Source organism: Macrosteles quadrilineatus, unplaced genomic scaffold, assembly GCF_028750875.1.
Source record: "Macrosteles quadrilineatus isolate MER2022 unplaced genomic scaffold, UCM_ALF_1.0 Scaffold_1__1_contigs__length_201487025, whole genome shotgun sequence".
NCBI classification, from domain to species: domain Eukaryota; kingdom Metazoa; phylum Arthropoda; class Insecta; order Hemiptera; family Cicadellidae; genus Macrosteles; species Macrosteles quadrilineatus.
Window position 1 is genome coordinate 41,922,479 of NW_026542594.1, and position 23,392 is coordinate 41,945,870.

At 35.7% G+C, this 23,392-nt stretch overlaps 1 protein-coding gene across 2 annotated transcripts in view; it reads left to right on the top strand.

Annotated features, from left to right (window-relative positions):
- Nucleotides 1-23,392, top strand: part of LOC128982825 (uncharacterized) — a 124,502-nt gene that overhangs the window by 21,722 nt on the left and 79,388 nt on the right. For both annotated transcript variants that reach the window (XM_054401851.1, XM_054401850.1), the window contains exons 3-4: nt 91-222; nt 350-425. In XM_054401851.1, the coding sequence (XP_054257826.1) occupies nt 91-222; nt 350-425 (208 nt within the window). The remainder of the gene's footprint in view (nt 1-90; nt 223-349; nt 426-23,392) is intronic.

The following is a 23,392-nucleotide window of genomic DNA, read 5'->3' on the forward strand; positions in this document are numbered from 1 at the left end:
AATTATGTTAATAGGATCGTTTTACCTTGTCTTCTTTATTTTGTATTTATTTAAAATATGGAGCTTTTCATGCAAATCATTATTTTTTAGAGCGGGCCCGACTGAATCAGACTACAACCAACTGCTGCTTGAAGCCAGAGAAAAGTGTTTACCACTAATGAAAAGAGTGGTAAAAAAATACCCTGAATACAAGAAAATCTGTATATCCATAGAAGAAAAGAGGTGGGTAATGAAACGTCCCAAAATACCTCCAACCTATCTGTTTATATATCTTTACAATTTAGTAGCCCTTTCAAGGTAGAGGGTTTTTAATAAATAAGTGTATAAAAGCATTTTAAATATTTTTCAGACCGCCAGTGAAATGGTTGAAAAAGCTTAAAGCAATTTGTAGGAAAATTGAAGATGGTATTAGTGAAAAATCCAATGTAAGTATTTTATCTTACAATTCTTTAATTGTTTCGTAGATGTTTAACAGTTGAGTTTTGCAATTTTAAAAATTGTTGCAAACATCTCCACTTCAGTTAGTATGAAAACAAACAAATTCCCCAAACCAAAAATGAACTTGACACTAAGGATTTTATTATTTATTTAGACATATCTACAATCATAAGCTGTGACTCCTGGTTTGAGTAGGTTACTTAACTGATGTTATATGTTGTAAACATAGAAAAGCGGTTCTTTAAATGCAAAACTTTTCACAATAAATTTATTTAAGACATTGTAGGCCGGGCGCTACACAGGTTGAGTATGAACTCAAAGTCTGAAAAAAGTTTGACTTTTGATTGTTGTTGGGGATATCTAGTTGATGAACAAAATCGATAATGTCGCATTTCTAGGGTGGTCACAACTTGGGAATTTTTACGTTTTCGCGTCTAATTCTAAAACAGTTAATGATAGAGGTGTGCGGATATCCGAAAAATCGGGTCGGATTCGGTTCGGTTCGGATATCCGTATCCGAACTGGGCCCAAATTCGATATCCGACACTATCCGTTATATATCCGACTTTTTCGGATAGACAATATATTTTGACGTTTTGGACAGAAAACTAAATCTCCATAGCCACCATTAGTTTCTCAGGACAAAATTACAGCAATACGTTTCCAACGACCTAACAGCAAACGGCAAAGAAGCCGTATGATGCAATACTGATAACTAGTTTAGTCGTTATCGGCTGTTTTGCTTTAAGATTAGATTCGTCTGGAACGAATAGACATAAAGCAGAAAAGAACTACCATGGTCAAATGAAAGTCAACTCGTGCTTGTCTCCCTCCTGATACTAGGGGCGCTGCGTAATAGTTTTTTTTTACAGTACTGTTTCAAAGTAGAAAAAACTAGCCTACTACTGTGATGTTACGTAAACAATAGATTTAATGTTTCCCGAAAAAAAGTCAGAATAGAAACAATAGAAAGGCAACACAATAGAAGGGTGGGAGGGGTTGGGCAATGACCTCGAAAGGAGCGCGGGTAGTGAGTCAAGTAGGACCGGAGGGGGAAGGGGTGGGTAAGACCTTGAAGCTATATATAGACTTGCACTACTTCCCTAAACCTAAAGGACTGGCCGGCGAGTGGTATTCCAGTCACAGGACAAGATGTGTTGTTTTTTTGGGTATTCATTGCCCGGTTTGACTTTGGATTGCCTTACTGTGTAGAAACTTTGAATAATAAAAAATAAAGTTAGAACTAACCACGATTATTTAGCATTGATTGTGTACATATTAAATGATTAAACTATAGGGACCATGGATACAAACTTTTGTCGTGATTTTAATTTCAACATCAAAATACAATATTGCACAATCGTGATATTTTAGGTCATTGACCTTTATTATGCATCCGGTATTGCTGTTTCAGAAGAGAAGCACGTTGATAAATTATAAATTGATATTCCCGTAGTCAAAAAGAATTATTTTATAAACCTATAAAACAAAATCATAAAATCTTACATAAAGATAACAATAACGGAAATTGTAAAAAGGGTATAAAGATAACAACGTCGTTATTCTTTGTCTTTGTTCTTCTATTTCTTGGGTTTCCCTTCATCACGCATTCAACAAGTTGCCATGGTTACTAATCACCCATGTCGTTATCAGCTTTTGTGACATAGCGCACAGCAGAGGGGTAAAGCTTGACGAAAATCGGTTAATTTTTACCTATTATTTAATTACCAATGAATGTACTACTTTATTGGTATTTGGTACTGTATTAATAATCGGTCAAAATGGCCGATTTTTGTCAAATTTTACACCAAATTTATTTGATATTTTAAGGGTGAATATTAATAAAACAATTATTACCAAATATTTGTATTCATTTAAAAGATTGATTTGTGGTATTGGGTTCCCCACTGAGTGCAGCCGAGCGGCACTAATGAGGGTCGGACCTTCTTGGGGGCAGGCCCACTTTTATAAACGGGCAGACTGGGCATATGCCCAGGGGCGCCGGTGGTTGGGGGGCGCCCGAGGGGCGCCCTGAACCACCGCCCGCACTAGGAAAAATAGGGTTTTATCAGCCGGGATTTCAAAAATAAAATGGGTGATTTCAACTTCTAGTTAAGTGATTTTCCCTTATTGCAAAAGTAAATAAATACAACAAAATTGAAAATACTTGACATTCAGGTTATACCTCGTTTAGTCAGGGAAAGGCAGGCAGCAGTGTGAACCGGGCGCACTCACTATACTATCAGAGGCAGGGAGGCCTGCATGGTGGAAGGAAAATACATAGGTGTGCTATTCCCATCATATGCTGACGTCACTCAGATTGCAAACACCATTTTTAACCGACTTCCCCACTACTAACAAAAGGAGGAGGTTCTCAATTTGTATGTGGCGATGTTTTTTTTTTTTCTATGTATGTTCACCAATTTCTCTGTGATTCTTTTACCGATCAGTGTGGTTCCACCACCAAAATAACCAGGAGAGTTTCTATTTGGTACCTTATATATTATGTTTAAGTATAATATTTGTTTCGGTGAAAAATTCTGAAAACCTTAAATATTCAACATTTATTTTGTTTACATTTGTGCAGATTGTTTACATTTGTGCAGAGAAGGCAATAAATAATAATAACATTCCTACAGCTGTTGGTTGAAACCATTTAAATTAAGCTACAGACAATTCTTCATGAAACAGTTGCTTCATATTGATCAATAAACTATTTCTTGCCTTGGAGCCTAAATGAATTACATTGAGAAAAATGCATTTTGTTTTGGTTACTATAAAAAATGTATTTTAACGTTTGACCTGATTTGTGTATACAGTAATTCTTTTTTTAGTATTGAATATTCTGACTTACAAAAACATATATGTTTCAGTGAATAGCTGTATGATATTGACAAATAAAGGTGTATTGTGAAAACCAAAGCATTCGTAAAACAGGTCTAAATATAAATTAAATGCAATTCCTTACACGACCTAAGAAGTGTGACAGTGCATAATCGTCAATTGTCTTAAAAGTGTTAAATATTTTAATTACTAAACATGCATTTGCAGATGTGGAATGTTTATTGATATTCTCTACCCAGTTACTATATCATATCAATACTATTATGCCTGCTTCGGAAAGTCCTAGAGGAAGATGATTTGCAATTTCGACTAGGTTATATCTTGATCAAACAAAACCGCCTACATGGCTTGCACCACTTTTAGCTAAACCAATCTATCATATACATATTTCATTTGCAGATGTGGAATGTTTATTAATATTCTCTACCCAGTTACTACAACATATCAAAACTATTATGCCTGCTTCGGAAAGTCCTAGAGGAAGATGATTTGCAATTTCGACTAGGCTATATCTTGAGCAAACAAAACCCCCTACATGACTTACACCACTTTTAGCTGAACCAATCTTTCATATAATATTTTCCAAAGGTACTATACGTGTTAACGACCAATTTTCCACTTTTGAGAAATTTTTTAGTGCTGGTGGCTGAGGAATAACTTTCATATTGTCCCAAAAGGCTTGAGACGTTACTGTATTTCTTTTTATAATGTAGAAGTACACCGATTGCAGGAAACGATGATGTCTGACATTTCAATGTATCTAGAAAATACAATTAGTTTTTCACTAGGCCTAATGTAATGGACAACTCTTTCTTTCTTAAGGAATGTCTAAAAATGTTTATTTGCATTATTACCCATTAGATACCTGAACAGGTGACTCAAGCAGTTTTAAAATAATGATTGTTCTGTGGAACTTTTGATTGTTTCAAACAGTTTTGCTTATCAAAAAACCTCAAGTAGTTAATACATAAAAAAAATATACAGTCACTAAAAATCATGAAATAATTTATTTTTGTAAAAAAATACAACCGACTTCAACCGCTCTAAAAAGAATGAAATAATTTCAATAAAGTAAACTTTTGTATTAGGCAAGCTCACGTATTTCAAGTCGGCGCGGCTCAAACTGCAAACATGATTGAAATTAAATATTGTGTGTGTATTTTGAAAATCAATAAATTGTAGCTGGATAACATAAATAATATATAAAAAAACATACTGAACTGTTTTGTTTATATATTAAAGGAAATATTTTCTTGTATTTTATGTTTACTTCAGAATAAATGCATTATGAAAATAACACACACAAATGTTCTATATGAATAAGAAAATAATTTAGTTTGATATTATGATAGGGAAAAGAAGCTAGTTTAGTATTAAAACGTTACTTTTCCAAGTTAGAAACATTTAAATGCGTTATAATCTTTTTAAAGATACTCGTTAATACTATAATGCCGATCTCTGATTACGGTAATAAAATAACCCTTAACGCATAACTATGAAAAAGACATACAGATTAACACCTTAAGTTAAAGATAGTCACCTGCAATATGGACACCCTCTTTCAATTTTGTATCAAAAATCATCATAGAGCCGCGCCGATTTAAAATACGTGAGCTTGCCTAATACAAAAGTTTACTTTATTGAAATTATTTCATTCTTTTTAGAGCGGTTGAAGTCGGTTGTATTTTTTTACAAAAATAATACCATTTAGAAAAATTGTAAAACAATAACAATCAAATCAAAACAAATATACTTAAATGGCAATACATCAGCTGATTTTTTGTTTGCAATTTGGGTGACGTCAGCAAATTACGGGAATAGCATGTAGGCCAGCTGTAGTCTACAGGCCTACGGTTGACGTGCCTCTCCTCTCCCTCCCAGTCCCATCCCCATCCCCACAAGTCACAACTACCAACTACCGTGCGGCGCCAGTCCAGTACAGTAGTACTCCTCCCTCAGTAGTCAGTATTTTGTGTTGGTGTTGTGCCTGCTGCACAGTCGTCAAATCAGTCACAACACAACCTAAACTGTGACAGTCACTAGTCAGTGTTAACACTCACACTGCAGTTAGTGAACCAGTAATAAATAAATAGAGAAGTGTTGATAAAGTAAGTAGGCCTATAAACAGTGAAAAATGCATAAAAAACCTAGTGCAGCCGAAAGCGGTTGGCTCAAAGAAAACAAACTCAAGAAGCAGTTTTAAAGAATGTATTAACCAGTATTTCCATTGATATGGAATTGAAAACTCCCTCCCGAAACAAAACTGGTAAAAAACATGCTAATGTATAAATATAAATATATATATGCATAGGCCTTTTGTAGAACCATGGAAAAAACATACTCCTTTAGTGGAATCTCGTTCAATATGTGTTTAATACAATGAACTGCACACTGTACTGTACTGAACAGTAACCAAATCACTGCGTAGTGCATTAAGCTATTGGCGCAGGGCAAAAGGCATTTGCATAGCAACTACTGTCAAGTTCATTGCACTCACCCCAACCCCCAACCCACATGCAGTGAATTTCGGCGAACTGATGAATCAACCCCCCTTATTCCCTCTTCCCCTCCCTACACTGCTGTAGTCAAAACCTTTATAGTTATATATATATATAAGGGGGGGGGGGCGCTGCTTTTGGGTTTGCCCAGGGCGCCACTGACCCTTAACGCGGCCCTGCTTGGGGGTGAACAATAGACGGCTTATCAGACCCTCCCCTCCCCCGTGGTCTGGAGAAAGCTTGTAAACAAACTATTGCACAAGCGTGACTTGACATAGGGCTGCTTCAACTATAATTTTGTCAAATGAACTGTGATGTTTCAAAATCAAAAACAATAATTTGGGACCATACTGCATAACAATAATGGACTGCAGTTATTGTTGAACACACAATCCATTTTTAACAAACTAAGATTATACGATTCAAATACAATTATAAAAATTATCTTGGAATTTTACTTGGGGTAATGAAGTTATGTAGGCTAGTGTAATTCTCGGTTCATCAAGGTTCTACTGAATTATGTTTGGTAGTGAATAAGTGTAGAATGCAATTTATAAATTCAGGGATACACACCTTTTACACAGTTATAAAGTCTAATTTAATTGCCCAACATCAAATCGTGAGCTAGAGCCCATCTTAGTGCATTAGTGATGTTTTCTAAACTTGGCAAACCCGCAAAATGCCACTTAAGGCCAATAATCCGTTCCAAAAACTTAAGGAAATACAATGTGAAAATAAAAATAAACTTGAGATCGAACTCCTTGGCTTGTGAGAACCAGGAAACAAGATAAAACATAACCTCAAGTAAACAAGCCCAAACGTTTGACATCAGTCCTGCTGAGCTAAGGTGTTGTTTGAAGATTTCGGCTGCTAGTGTACTTAATTCAAGCAACCAACTTTTGAAAATAAATGTTGTGAATTGTGATTTTCAAGAGAGAGAAAACTGTGGACTAGGCTAATTTGAAATTCTATAGTTCAAAATCGCCATTTAAGTTTATTTATACAGCTTTACATTGTTTTATAGGTTAAAAATACATATGCAGCTTATTATTAACCGCGCCGAACTATCCGAATCCGAAAATATCTGAATCCGAACCTCCCAATATCCGATCCGATCCGAACCGAGCCTCAACTATCCGATCCGAATCCGATCCGAAATGAAATTTCACTATCCGCACACCTCTAGTTAATGATGATATATTGTCCTCCAAAAAGGTTATTACAACCTTTCTTCTATATCTTATACATTAGGCCTCAATCAACATTTCTTACAAATAGTAAAATTTGAAACTACTTTAAAATGAAATATCGGAAATATTGTACGCGTTTAAGACATGTTACAGAAGATTTATGGTTAGAAAACTAACAAGTAGTACAACAACACCAAGTTTAAGGAAATCTGCGTGAAAACAATAGAGCTACGTCAAATTCTGTAAGAGTAGAGGCGGGAAATTCATAGCAATATCGAGCAACCTGTCGCGACCCAGCCGTTCGTGTTAATTTTGATAAGTAAGTAACGTGGAAACGTAAACCACTTACACACGCAACTTCCCCCCCACCTGGAATTGTGACCACCCTAGAAATGAGACATCATCGATTTTATTTATCTACTAGATATCCCCAACAATAATCAAAAGTCAAATTTTGTCAAAATTACAGTGCATACCGTACTTGACCCGTGTAGCGCCTGGACTATTGAACATTTAATACATAATGACTTTTAAACGTAAAATGATAGTTCAACTGGAAGCCCTAACACAACACCTAACAATATTCTGAAAAAATTCTAACTTTGGTTCAGTTCAGATACATAACACCCTCGATTATCCAAGCCCCATTTATCCGAGCCTTCGGGTTATGCAAGGCCGTTTTAGGCCTAAATACACAGGGTCTTCAAAAAAAGTTGGGACATAATTTAAGTAGTGATTCCTTGTTTTCCAAAATCGCTTCGTTAAGAGGCGGTCGGATAGAGACCCGTATCCCATATTCTGCAGGCGTCACGAGCAACAACACAGTTCTCCCAAAACAGACTTTTGTAATAGTACCACCCTTGGCCACCAGTTTCGTGGCTGTCGCATAACGGGATCTGAGATTGTTGACAACCCTGTGTTACCTAGAAACTTGAAATGATCAACTCGACTACCCTCAGCCAGTGTCCTTGCCCTTGTCTATTGTCCCACCGCATGTTTCACTTTCACTGCTTCAGTAGCGTAGCCAGGATTACGTTAAGGGGGGGGGTTATTTAACGTGACCATGCCGGGGGGCCTGAGGGGTATGGAATACCCCCCAGTGGAGAGGAAACATTTTGAAAAATAATAGCTGTAAACTAGCGTTTTTATGCAATCTAGACATATTAATTTTTAAAACATAAATTGATTTTTTATTGAGTTTTTATTATATTTAACCTATTTGATTAAGGTGTTTAAACATGAATTTAAATTTGTTACCCTTTTACAGAAGAATATTAAAAATGTAACTAAAATAGTTTCTTAATAGTTTTGCCTGCTTTTCATTTTGCTCACTTTGGCCTAACTTCCGTTTCTTCCCAGGCCGCTTACAATTATCATCACTCATTCTTCAGGACTATCTTAGTTAATTCAACTTCAGATATGTAAATGTAATTAATCACAAGGATAATGATGAGATAACGTAATATTTCAGCACCCAATAATCGATACGTAATTTATCTAAAAGTTCACAACCTCAAATCACAGTCAATTGTTTTATAACGCACGCAGTAATGCAGTAAGGGCATCAGTGATCTGTCTAGTGTGAGTGTCTATCAGTGTTTCCACACGACCAAAAAAATAATCCCGCTTACTGGGTCGAGAAATCCCGTTTTATCCCGCTTTTAAATTGTAAAAAATACCGTTTTATCCCGCATGAATTTTTTTGTATAATACCTAGTATTATACTTGACGTATCATGTTTATAAAGTTGTTTAAACATCACTATTATATTCTGCTACAGTTTTTAATCAATTAAAATTAATTTTTCTCTTAAATTAAGTAGAAAAATAGTCATCACAGCCGAAAATCCCGTTTTATCCCGCATCCCGTTTTAATCCCGCTCAAGGTCTGAAAATCCCGTTTTCGGGATAATAATCCCGCGAATGGAAACACTGGTGTCTATGTGACTACTGACTGAACTGAACTGACAGTGACCCTAACCAACCAGACTACTCTCCCGCGCAAAATGACGGCTAGCGAATCCACAGTGGGAACGGGGAGCGAGTAGAACTGGTGGAAGTGGAACCACTGTTCCAGCTCTGACACATGGTGGCTCTGCTACATGTGATAGAATCAATGCCCGCCCCCGTACCATCAAAGCTTTTGGTGAATATAGTCGTAGTGTACGCCTTTTGCCGTGACATGAAAAATGTTGTAAAACACTTAATATATTTCTAAGACTAGGTAAATTGTTTGGCACTTTCTTTATTTACTGGTTAGCATAAAAGTATACTACGAAAACATATTTACTTCAACAGTAAAATATATATATATAGGGACACCCAAGGGGGGGGTTAACCCCCAAAACCCCCCCTTGGCTATGTCACTGCACTGCTTGCTACCTTCGCTCACCCACCCTTTGCGTCTCAGCAGGTCTCAGTTCGTCACCATTACGTGCACAATATGCTAATTTTCCACACTAAAAATAAAAAAAAAAATTGGAGATACAAATAGCTCTTTCAGTAAGACATTTTGATACACTTTATTTTAATATAAAAATACATGATAATGTATCCAATCTATCTATATACTAGCTGTACCCACGGGCTTTGCCCCGTTTAACTTCATAAGTATTCGCATGGCTCAATCACGTCCCGGTTGAAGTTCGTTCGCTCACTCACCTTTAGGTTGGAGCTCGTTCGCTGCGCTCTCTTGTTTTCAGGTTAGCTCGTTCGCTACGCTAACTCGCCTCCAGGTTGATGTTCGTTCGCTACGCTCATTCACCTTTTGGTTGCAAATTAGCTGTTGTCATAAATTTTAAAATGTCATCCCTTTTATTGTTTATAATACTTTGATAAAGGTTTTATGTTTTAATATTTAACATTGGTGAATTTAAACGTTGTTAAGTGCACAGGTGTGCTGCGATTGGGGTTTAATACATTTGGACTTATTCAAAAGTAAAATAGTTTTCTGTGCTGCACTCTGTAGAAACACTTTGGCACTATTTCAAATCATGACTAATGCTAATACAGAATGTTGTAATTATTCAAACCTACAAAACAGTTGGTAAAAGTAAACATCTGCTTTTAAATTATATTGATTTGTAAACATTGTAGATCAAAAAGTCTGACATTGGCCCACTTAAAACCCTCTGGGGCAGAGCCCTTTTGACAGATCTGCACCAAACTTCACTCGAACCATCCTTGAAAGATACTTAATAATGCTTGAAAGTTTCATTACAATCTGTCGAGCGGTTTCGGAGTCCATAACGTATATACATACACACACACATACATAGTTCCTATTTTATAGATATAGATATAATACGCTAAGCCGATTTTTGTGAACAGAACTCCTCCCTCATTTTTGGACTGATTTTGATGATTTAGGTGTCAAAAAAATGGCCCTGATCTGTAGTTTTGCAAAGTGTTTTTCATTTTTTTAATCTTTATGAGTTTTGGCAGGATCTTCCATCAAAGTTGGGGTTTCTCCCATAAGATCAACATGGGGTAATCTAAATATTTAATTGGAAACTTTGTCTCCACTTTTTGAGAGAACGGCTGAGCGTAGAAACTTGGTAGAGGTATCCAAAAAAAGGTCTTGGACTGTGGTGAGCCATCAAAAGTAAAACAAAGTAAATTCCCTTAGGGCTCTGCCCCAGAAGCCTTTAAAGTTCCCTTCCCAGATTTGTGTACATTTTGGCCATGTGGATAATACTTTTTCCTACAGTTACCTAACAATGTACATGTTCTCTCACTGATTTGAGAAAGCAAAGTGGCCAGTTCGCTCATCAATGTTAACATTGTCTTACTCTAATTACTTTGTCTCACTCCAGATTTGCAACGTGAAGGCACGAAATAGTGAGCGCGTAACATGCAGACAAGGTCGTATATGCGCGAAATACGTTGGCAGCACTGGCTGTAAATCAGCTGGTCAGCTGTTGTATTTGTTACTTCACATTAAATGTCATATTAAAAGTTCACTTCTGTGTAAAAATATGCTACGTTTCTTTACCAATTTATTTGTTTTATGGTAACTGTAGGAAAAATACAATGTGCAACTCGAGTGCAAAGTGCAATTGCCTCACTCGAGAAACCATTCCTCACTCGCCTACGGTTTGTGAGTAAGTATTTCTCTCGATTGAGTCATTTGTTCCCTTTGCTCACTAGTTGCAAAAATAACTATTTAATGAAACAGCTGTTAATATTTAAATTGCATTTTAAACAACACACATTAAAAGGAGTTCTGAATTGTCAAAAAGAAGTATTTGCAATGTTATTTTCTGATTTTAAAAGAAGTTTCCTTCTGTATCATGTCATGTTTTGCAATATAACGTTCCATTACGAAATCAGTGGAAAATCTTATTATCACAGTAACTCTTGAAATTATTTCTTATTGAATTATCTTAACCTATATCTATTGTACGGGTTGTGTCTGCCTTTTTTACCACTTTTGCCTATATTATTCAAGACAGATCATCATAGGTTCGTGAGATTATTGTCATACATTTTTTCAATCATTGGAAAAATCTTCGATTGTGTAATACAATACAAAATAATACAAGTGCAGAAGGGCACGTTGCCCATATGAGTCGTGTCCATATTTTTTAAAATTAATAGTGGTTTACAGCAACTGGATTAAATTTTTATTAATTTTTATGTAGAAATATGTGCATGAATTAGAAAGTAATTAAACTGGAAAATTTCAATTTACTGCAGACTTTTCAGAGAGGTTACGATGTATTCATTCTGCTTAGTGAAAACATATAATATAGATGTATACAAATAAGAACTTGAACTCTTAGAGAGCCTTTGACTGTTATTAGACTAACAAAAAGGGTTGTGCCTGTTTACTAGCGCTACTCAGTAACAAAAACCATTTAATTTATCTCTAAAAATATATTCTCAAAGTGCACCGAACAGCAGTCTAAAAAATACTATTTAACTTACCCAAATGGTTACAAAGTGCTCAAATTCGGATTGTGACATTTATTATTCGGCTTATTCTGGCTTAACCATCAGATTATTCATCTGCAGAGGAAGCTCATTATGCTCTTATCGTGTCTATTAACATCCAAACACAGAAACCTTGCCTAAAATGGTAACTATCTTGGAAAATTATTTGCAGTGGCCTATATTACGGACCGTGGCCCACTGGGTTGGTGAGATTATTGAAAATAACACTACACTTTGACTGTAAAAAATGGCACAAAGAGTAATTACCATTTAAGCAGCTACTGTCATGATAGAAAGTTCATGTTCCTTTTAAACTAGATCACATCATTCTTTATAAGATACGTTGATTACAACAATGCATGTAATAGTCACTATTTACGTATCAGCCAATTTACATTTTTTTAACGGAGCATTGCTATGTCATTCGCATTATTTGTTGCCAATGAAGCCGCACGACCATAATGAACAAGGAGGCCCCTAACAGTTCAAGAATGAAAGCCAGCTTCACTACAAGTATATTCCACTACACCTAAACATTCGTAATAGGCTCCATAGAGAGATTATATTGACAACTTTATGTAATTGATAAGGTTGAGACAACTTACATCTGCATTTCAAGGAATTTCCACGAACAATTGCTCAAAACTATGCTAGAGGGATATTCATTGGCACAGAAGTACGATATGATGACAGACGCGACGTGACGAAGGAAAAAAATAAAACTTACACAGGTTAACAGGTGGACCTCCTTTGAAGTAAGAACGTACTTTCTCATCAAAATGATATTTTTTCTCAAATAAAAGCATAGATTAATCTGCAGCACACTGATGAAATTGCGGAAGTGTTTAAACATAAAAGATTCACCAATACGATTTTAATACTAGCCTATTTTAAATGATCTTCCAAAAGAAGGGAATCCAGTTAACGTAGTAATAATGACTCCGATGTCCAATGTGTATGGGAAATATTTTATTCATTGAATGATCAACCATATTTTGTAACTAACGCAACAGTCATTATTGTTTTTACACTTATTACTCATTAAACAATGCTAAATGCTCAAAATTTTTATTATTTCACTCAATTTATCGCAGTTAGAAGAATTAGCGTATGTATTTGGTTCCTGGAAGACCTTAAATCGTATATACCACGTATGATAGAAAATGCTTTTGTTCCACTGGACCTTGTTTTCTTACTGGCAAATAGTTTGTATCAAATCGTGTATTGCAGCAGCTATCACACAGCTAAGACCTTAATCAACTGTACTAAGTATGACTAAAAGAGACGTTCATTCTAACGAAACTGGTTTTTTTTTACTGATAAATAGTTTGAATCAAACCAGGTGACCGCAGGTGTTGTAGAACTACTTTTATCTCTGATGTCAGTAATATTTTAATAAATAAATACACAGTCTGAAAATTTTGTCTAAGATTCATCCTGTGAATTAAATATCATCACTTGCTTGGCAGTGTAATATATCAGGGATATAACGACATAACGTTATTTATTTCAGTGGATCTGTGGCCAGTTTAAATGAATTGTATTTCGTGCGGTTTGAAAACGTGCTCTGCAGTCCACAATCGACTGTGCTGCCATCGGCCGGGACATCATCAAACTAGTACCAAGTTGGAAGGCACGGCTTTTTTGCAAGCTTTAAAAAAAAAATACAAAACTTAATGTTAACTATCGAAAAAAAAAATATTCTTCACACTCAATACACTAATGAATATATGCTCTTTAATGTGGCGTTTGAACTAGAATTGTTCATAGTGCCAGTCATTTTATATTTTAGCAGAAAGTATTGCAATTCCTTATGGGAAATGTAAGAAATGATTTATTTTATATATCGGTTTGTAATTAAAAATTACGATTTTTATATTGTACAGTCTTAATCCTACATATATTTACTATGTTTTGAGTGTGGAAAATAATTTTTGAAACACGGATAGACCAGAAAACGAGGAATTATTATATGCGCTCCATGTTAAAGTGACGGCCAGTGTCGGCAGCCGAGAATCTCTGTCCGACCGCCTCTTAACCAGATATCCACCATTTTGTATTTTTTACATACACATTTTTATCTTGAATTTGTTCAACCAATATTTAGAAACTTGGTATGTATGTTGAAGTAACAGAGACCCGTGTTAAAAAAAATACCCTTGCCGCAGCAATCCTGCAGACTAAGCTATGGACATATCCTGCAGATAAATATGGACACGGCTCATATGGCCAACGTGTCCTTCTGCACTTGTATTATTTTGTACAAATAAAACGATTACCGTGCTTTGTAAATAACAATGCGGTCTATTATCTCGTGAGATTATTGTCATACATTTCCAATTAACATTTATTGTTCGTGATGGCAATGGGGAATCCATCCAGTTGGGTCAGTTCATCAGATAACAAGGTAATAATGCGGATAATTACTTTTAAGATAAAGAAAGTTTGACTGTTGAATGTCATAGTAATTATTAACTAATTTAAATCTTTTCTAAGATTTATTATTAGAATTATTATTGTTGTTTTCGTTACGTTAGAGGGTGTTGGGTCGTACAATTTTGTTGCATTTGTTTCTAAATAATTGAAAACATGTACAGTAGACTCCCTCTTATCCGAACACCTTTTAACCGGACATCGGTTTTACCGGACTACACTCCACGGAAATAGCATCTCTTTAACCGGACAATTTTTATCAGCGGATTGGTTTTACCTGCAAATTCCTCAAGGTCTTCTACGTGCCATGTGCCAACATTCTTCCCAGCCTGGTCAGTCGGCTCATAGATAAGTGGCGATACTCTTCTGGTGATTGTGAAAGGTAAAAGAAATTTCGGAGCCAACTTCGCAGAAAGGTTTTTGGTGGCATCAGACTGCTGGTAGTTCTTCTTCCAAACAAGATCATTGACTTTATACTCTTGATGTCGTCTCCTCAGGTTGTACCTTGCAGCATTCTTCTGATGAGCCTGTTCCATCTTCTCTTGAACTGTAGAGTAGATTATCCTTAGACCCCTCAGCTTTCGTCGGTAGACTTGGTTGTCCTCTACTTCATCAGGTGCATCTTCAGTCTTGTCTTCATCTTCCAGATTTAAGTACAACTCTCGGCCAACATTTAGATAGTTAGGAGTGTATTCAGTGGTGTCATGTCTTGCAGAACGAAGTGCGAAACCAATCTTGGACAACTCTTTATCCCAATGACGGTGATTGTCATCTACATATTCAGAAATAAGTCGAGCTATATCATCAAAAATATCTTTACAACACTTGAGTTCCTCCTTGGAATCCAAAGAACTAACTAAAGTCTCATCAACTTGCGTATTAATAGCCAAAGCCTTCTGTTAAAACGCAATATTGATTCTTCTAAAAGGGGTATACTTTTTAAATAATCTCAAGAAAACATAGAACAAAAAGAACTTCAATTTTATTCAGACATAACTATTACAGACCAACTCTAACAATCCATCAAAAGGAAAACACTAATTCCCAAAAAGTAAACAAATAAAACATCTGATGAATTAAATTAACATATAAATAATCATCTAGAGACAGTCATTTTCAACATACTCCCACCTTTTGAGTCTTAAGTTTTCATTATTTAAAGACTCAAAACACATATTATCATATTAAAAGTTCAGTCTTTTTGGTAACTTAATTTGTTTTTCTCGTTTTCTAAATTTAACTTTATTTACAACTTTTCCATTTGAACTTTCTTTATCTTGCACTTCTTCTACTTCTTTTTCGTTTGAACTTTCTGAGTTCAAAATTGCTATACTTGATGATATAGACTTTTTAAAATCATATCCAAAAACGTCTTCATCACATTCACAAATCTTATTATTTTCAGATTCCATCTTGACAGTTACAGGATCCTCTATATTAGGAATGTCTACACTACTCTTGTCAGACATAGGTGTTAATAAAGATGTTACAGTCATTACACTTGATTCAGACGTCACTCCTTTTAAATTTACTTTTCCCATTAACACCCAACCAAGTAAAGTTTCCATTGCAACTAAATCATTCGTCAAAACATGACGTTTCCCTGTAAACAACTTTCCACCAATATCAGATCCAATCAAAACTTCAACCGGTCCATCTACAGTGTCAGAAACATTAATACCAAAAGACTGCAGTTCATTAATCCAAGGACCCGCTTTGATTGTTGAAACATCATTACATATCACATCTTGATCCAAAACTTCAAAGTTGCAATAGTAAGTATTACACAAATCACTTAACCTTACTTTATAACGATTGTGTTTTACAGCATTTTTAACTGATCCACCAAACAATGCATGATTAAGGGTTTCCTTTCCAAATGATACATACCCCATTTCTTCTGCAGTTTTCTTCAAAATGTAGGATCTTTGAGAACCAGAGTCAAAAATGACACGTGCTGCACATTCTCTATTACCTCCTCTAATATTGACACGTACAGTTTGTAAAAAAACTTCAGTGTCTGCATTATTAGCTAAATTACTTTCACAAGGTACTAGAGTGTTATCATTAACATTATTTACATCAGATTTATCTTGAGACTTGTTACACATTACTGTTGCATGTCGACCATTGCAAAAAGAACAGTTTAATCGAACATGACTCTTCTTACTAACATGGCCATACTTTGTGCATCGATAACAACATCTGTTACTTGACAATAGATTTACCTTTTCTAAATGTGTCAGATTACTACAACTCTTACAATTTTCTGTCAAATGTTTTTCACCACAAAAAATACATTTCATAGGGAGTTTACCAACCTTTTGGTTGACAAGTCCGGCTGCAGTTGGTATTGATTCCATTTCGTCACTTAAGAATGGTTTGGATGACTTACCCAATTGTCTCTTTGAGTCCCCAAAACCTGAGGTAGCAAGTGAAATTCGTTCCTCATTTGCCACTTCAATTCGCAGAAACTTCAAAAGCGCATCGAGTCTATTCTTCAAATCAGCTTCTGGATCAAAGTCGGAATGACGTTGCCACGCCCTTAAAAGATCCTCTGGCAAACACGACTCAACTAATGGGTAAAGAATAGCCGCACATTTATCAGTAGTTACTCCTAATGTGTCAAGAGCTCTGATTTGACATTCTAATTTGTCAAATAAAGTCGAAATCTCTACCTTTTGGCTCAAGTTATTGAGTAGCAACTTCAAAAGTTCTCGAACATAGACTTCTATCAAAAGATCATCCCTTCCAAAACGACTTTTTAAACTCTGAATAGCATCTCTATAATTCTCTGATGTAGCAGGATAGCTATCTACAATTTGCCTCGCTTTAGAATTTGGAATAGTGGCCTGAACTAAATAGTGGAACTTATCAACATCATCAATAGAGGGATCTTCATCTATCCTCTTAAAAATTCCCCAAAAAGGATCCATTCTTTAAGATTCCCGCTAAATTGTACTAGTTCAATCTTGGGAAGTTTAAGCTTAGTCTTTAAATTTGAACTTCCACTCTTAGCTGAATTACTACTGACCAAATCATAATCTCTAGAATCATTTAACTTACTTTGTACCAAAACATTTACTTGATTGTAGGTTTCCAAATAACTATAAGCTTTAGACACTTCTTCTTCAAGAATTGCTTCACTTTCCTCAAATTGAAATAAATGGTCAGATATCTTTGTGTCTAAATTCTTTAACTCTTCATAAACCATACTTACAGTTTGAAACCTACCTTTCAATTCATCTAAGTGAACCGTTTCCTGTGTGAGTTCATCCTTTAAATGGTTCACTAGTCTTGAAAAGTTTGCCCTGACAACAGTTCTATGTTTCTTGTTCTTATCCCTAACATCAGTTTCACTCATCATACTATCCTGTCACGGTCGCCAAATGTTAAAACGCAATACTGATTCTTCTAAAAGGGGTATACTTTTTAAATAATCTCAAGAAAACATAGAACAAAAAGAACTTAAATTTTATTCAGACATAACTATTACAGACCAACTCTAACAATCCATCAAAAGGAAAACACTAATTCCCAAAAAGTAAACAATTAAAACATCTGATGAATTAAATTAACATATAAATAATCATCTAGAGACAGTCATTTTCAACACCTTCGATAATTTCTTGCGTAACTCATTAGCAGAACCATCAGATAAAATTACTCGAATCTTTAGCTCGTAAGCAACCTCAACCTTCCTCAAGTTGTACGCAGACATATTGATAGTAGCTACAAAGTTCAACAGTGATGAGCTAAAGTTCATGTAAGTCTAATCAAAATTGATAATAATTGATGGCGGGGTCTGAATCTTAATTCGCCAAAGTTTGCCTTGAGGAATCCTAAAGCTACCCAAAATTCTATCCTTATCTGTTAAATTGGTTTTAAAAGGGCGCCACCCCATTAATCATACCCTTGAGTTCACGTGATGGCAATGGGGAATCCATCCAGTTGGGTCAGTTCATCAGATAACAAGGTAATAATGCAGATAATTACTTTTAAGATAAAGAAAGTTTGACTGTTGAATGTCATAGTAATGAATTATGCTCAAGCTCTTGTAACCAGATTTGAATATAAAATGAGTTGTGTTGTAAAACATTAAATAAATGCAATAGTTGTTCCCTGTTTAAATAAATAATTCAACTAATTTGTCACAGTGTGTATTACAAATAACAATCCTACACAAATACAAATATTTAAATATCACCAAATATTTTCACCAAAGATAATCACCCTAGTTCAAAGATAATAGATAAAAATATGCAACTTTGTAAACAACTTCTTGTGATAATGCAAGGTCCTGGAAATTATCTGCAGAATAAACTGTTTGATCTGTATTCCAAATAATATGCTACAATTGTAACTGCTCAAAAGCTTATACAGCTTATGTATTGAAATCATACATAATAATTATTTTAACCTCAAGAATCTATCTCACATTATATTATACATCAAACAATGAGTACTCTAACTATAATTTTTGACCCAGTTAAAATTGACAAAATGGAACATAAAATATGTACAATTAAATAAGTTTGACCTAGACAATGTAGCTACATAAAATGTTGATTATTAAAAATATAATTATTTACAAATTTACTAACGGTTGAGATATTATTTACAGTTAGTTTTCAGCAAAACCAAGTAATTAATTTAACGAGAGGTCGTCCAGTGGTCGAAACTCGACCAAAAATATGTAATGTACTCACTTATCTATTTTCACCCCACACTGTAAATAAAACATGTGATTGGAGTTTCCTCCATTTGTTTTGATTTTCTGTTTATATTTCGTTGTTATTTCGTAACCAGCATAGCAACGCATAAGATCCATGTTAATTTTTTCAAATTTTTAAACTCATTTTTTGTGCTTATCTTTGAGCCTATTTAAATTTATAAAGGGATTCTGCACACCTACAGGAAAATAGCTTTCCAACGGTATGCGTAGATTTTCCCTACGATTCACACGAGCTGAGAAAAAAGGTTTTAAAGAAACATGCTTGCCTATTAATATATAGATAGATAAAAATACCACTGTTTTTTTTTTAATATTTTAACATTACAGCCTAACAATGATTGTAATTTACTTTACTCAATATTCACAAAATTTTATGTACAACAATAGTTAGCTTTGAATTTCAAGTTATGCTTGATATTAAATTAACACCCATACGTTTATTTTACTTTGATTTTCAGCAAAACTCAGGGTGTCTAGTAGTCGGGAAAATCGGGAAAGTCGGGAATTAGTATTGGATTTCAAAATGGTCTTGAAAAGTCGGGATTTAGTCTTAAATTTGATTTCAAAGTCGGGAATTTTCATGATTTTTCCGCGATCGTTGTCTTGTGTTTACGTAACCGCGAAAGCCAGTGATGATGATGTCTACACGGCCTCGGGAAATGTTCACGATTTTGCCGCGATAGTGGACGACAACGATGATGTTTCCGAAACCACGAGAGACGACGATGACGTTTCTGTGACAGCGGGAGACGACGATTACGTTACCGTGACCGCGGGAGTCAATGATGATGTCTACACGGCCGCAAGAAATTTTCATTATTTTGTCGCTATCGCGAACGACGGTGATGACGTTTCCGTGACCGCGAGAGACGACGATGACGTTTTTCGTGACCGCGGGAGACGAAGATGGATGTCTACACGGCCGCGGGAAATGTTCATGATTTTTCCGTGATCGCGGACGACGACGATGACGCGTCCGTGACCACGAGAGACGACGATGACGTTTCTGTGACAGCGGGAGACGACGATGACGTTTCCGTGGCTTCGGGAGACGACGATGACGTTTTTCGTGCCCGCGGGAGACGAAGATGATGTCTACACGGCCGCGGGAAATGTTCATGATTTTTCCGTGATCGTGGACGACGACGATAATGTTTCCGTGACCGCGGGAGATGACGGTGATGTCTAAACAGCCGCGGTAAATGTTCATGATTTGGCCGCGATCGCGGACGACGACGATGACGCGTACGTGACCACGAGAGACGACGATGACGTTTCTGTGACAGCGGGAGACGACGATGACGTTTCCGTGGCTTCGGGAGACGACGATGACGTTTCCGTGACCGCAGGAGATGACGATGCCGTTTCCGTGACCGCAGGAGATGACGATGCCGTTTCCGTGACCGCGAGAGACGACGATGATATCTGCTCAGCCGTGGGAAATGATCATGATTTTGTTGCGATCGCGGACGACGACGATGACTTTTCCGTGACCGCGGGAGACGACGATGATGTCATTGATGTCTACAAGGCCGCGGGAAATGTTCATGATTTTACCGTCATCACGGACGATGACGATCACGTTTCAGTAACCGCTGCAGTCAATGATGATGTCTAAACGTACGGTACGCGGAAGATTTCATGATATAAAAAACCAAAATTGCTAGTAGTTAGAATTTTTATTGCTGCATTATTTCTTACTTGAAAACACCACATTATCATAATACTACTTTATGACAAAGACAGGGGTTGGTGTAGTATTATTTAGAAAATTTGGTTAAGCTATAAAAATTGGTATTGGTATCAAGAATCAAGAATCGATACATTTTAGCGAATTTCCCTATAGGGAAGTAGCTATTACCGTAGGTGGCACGGTAAGACCTAGACCCGGGACCGATTTACTTTTTCATTTTGATGTCCCCAGAGGCCAAAAACACCATTCGTTCAAATTTTTATATATGTATATATATATAGGCCTATATATATATATAGACTTATATATATATACGTCCGTGAACGCGATAACTTGAGTAATTTTTGTCCAATTTTGATGAAATTTGGTTTAAAGGTGTAAAGCGGGATAAACTTGAATGAGTTCGCGAACCAGCACGATCAGACCATGGGAACGGGGCTTTACGGGGGGTTTTATGGGGTAAAAATTGGTTTTTCTCACTTTTGACCCTCAAAACACAAAATTTCCCAATTTCTCTTTAGACCTTTTTAAAGACCTTAAAAAAACAAATAATTTAGTATATAAAAGTATTTTTGTTCGATTATTAGTAACGGAGAAAATTAAAAAAATTGTAAATTTAAAATTCCCATGTTATTCTTATGGAGAATATTGTAAAATGTTGTAGTTTGCTTGTTTATGGATATATTTTGATCAAACTTGGCAAATTTATTTATTTTGTACTAAGCTATCAATATTTTACTCAAAAACCCACTTTATTAGTTTCCTTGTAGCAGCAAACCTAGGTACTCGTTAAACCTAATGTTATTAAAATATATTTAACTGAAAATCAATTCAGACAAATGGAAATTCGCTTAGTCGGCAGGTTTGCTGCGGCGGGGGTATTGGTATTAACACCCACTAATTGTTGAAAAAACTTGTCTTGAAAAATCTGGAATGAGTCTTGAAAAGTCTGGAATTAGTCTTGAATTTTAAAATGGAAATAAACTAGACACCCTGAAAACTTCCTAATAAAATATATTCTACCTATTTTACAATTTTTTTGAAACATGTGCTTTTTGAGATTGTCTATGCATGAAAAGTCAATGTTAGAATTTTATAATTCCATTCCAACAATATTAATCATTCAAGGCAACATAAACTACTTATACTATGATTTTGATACATAAAATTTACAAATAAAATATCTGCATTACCTCTTGAAATAATATCCTCAATAAAATATTCCTGAAGAGAAGAGGGTGTTGTCCTGAATATCCACAGTCAATCAGGTCGGCTTCCATACCATAAATGCACAGTTTCTCCTTATCCATCAGTTTGGCTTATCAGTACTCATGCTCCAACCTGAGGGCTACTGATGGTCGGCACGTGTAGCTCCCTTTGCTACAGATTGAATTTATCTTGCTCTTTCAGTGGAGAGGCGGCAATTGCAAGACCTACTAGTAATATTGTGTATTGGGGCAGTTGAAGGCGTCCCTCCAAACAGCAATAATTCCTATCGGGTGATCAGTCCGATTTCCTCTTGTTTTAAACATTACTAGCAACGTTACAAAATCGCCTTGAAATTTTCAATGTCCTGTGACAAACTGTGTTTCATAATGGCCCATCTCCCAATCTTGTTCCAGTCTCTTTCTGATGTAGGTACCTTACGATGTATACGAACGTTTACCTTTAAAACGTTAACACAGAACACTCTGCTCCCAACGAATTTGCTACTCATCTAATATCTCCTCTAATCTGATTTCAAATTAGTCCTACCTTCCTCATTGTCTTCCAAAATCAACAGCTTATGCAGCGATTATCCAACATTCCTAAATTGAATGTAAAATCTTCTGGCGACTGTTGGAGAGCACACTTAAACCCAGCACGGAAGGGTGCTTGCTGTATTCGGCTATCAACGACAATAGTATTATTTGTATTTCGTTCGCGTCTACCAGTTAAAGTTTGTCGGCCTCCAACGACGACGGTCGTCGGCTGTCCTGGTCAACGTCTAATAGTCTCCATTATGTCGAACGTTTTTTTGGTTATGTTTTGATTTTGTGCAAAATTTTAGTATAACCATCTGTTTCAAATATTAGTGTCAGTTTCAAAGTATTCATCTGTTCAAATACAAACATTTTCTCCCTAAGAAGAACATGGGTACTTTGAAGGCCACTGGGGCAGAGCCCTGATGGAATTCCAAAGTTTTTTTGTTTGATGACAAAACTACATGCTAAGACCTTTCTTACGACACCTTGAACATGGTGATCGGTAGCACCACCATTCCAAAACAATTATGACAAAAATATGCCTAGCGTATTAAATATATAGATTTTAAGAGTCTATTAAGATTTTCTAATGATTTCGTAATGGAACGTTAAATTGCTAAACATGACATGATGCAGAAATAAATAAATTTTAAAATTAGAAAATTACATAATTGCAAATGACAATAATTTCTTTAAAGTCTTGAATAATATAATATAATATAGGCAAAAGTGGTCAAAAAGGCAGAAACCAACCCGTACAGGTACAATAGATATAGTGGGGAGGCGAATGGCCAAAATTCCAAAGTTGGCTCACCCCGAAAGGTAACCGGTGAACACTATGCTAGATGATATTGCATAGTAGTAGAGATGATATTTTGACCG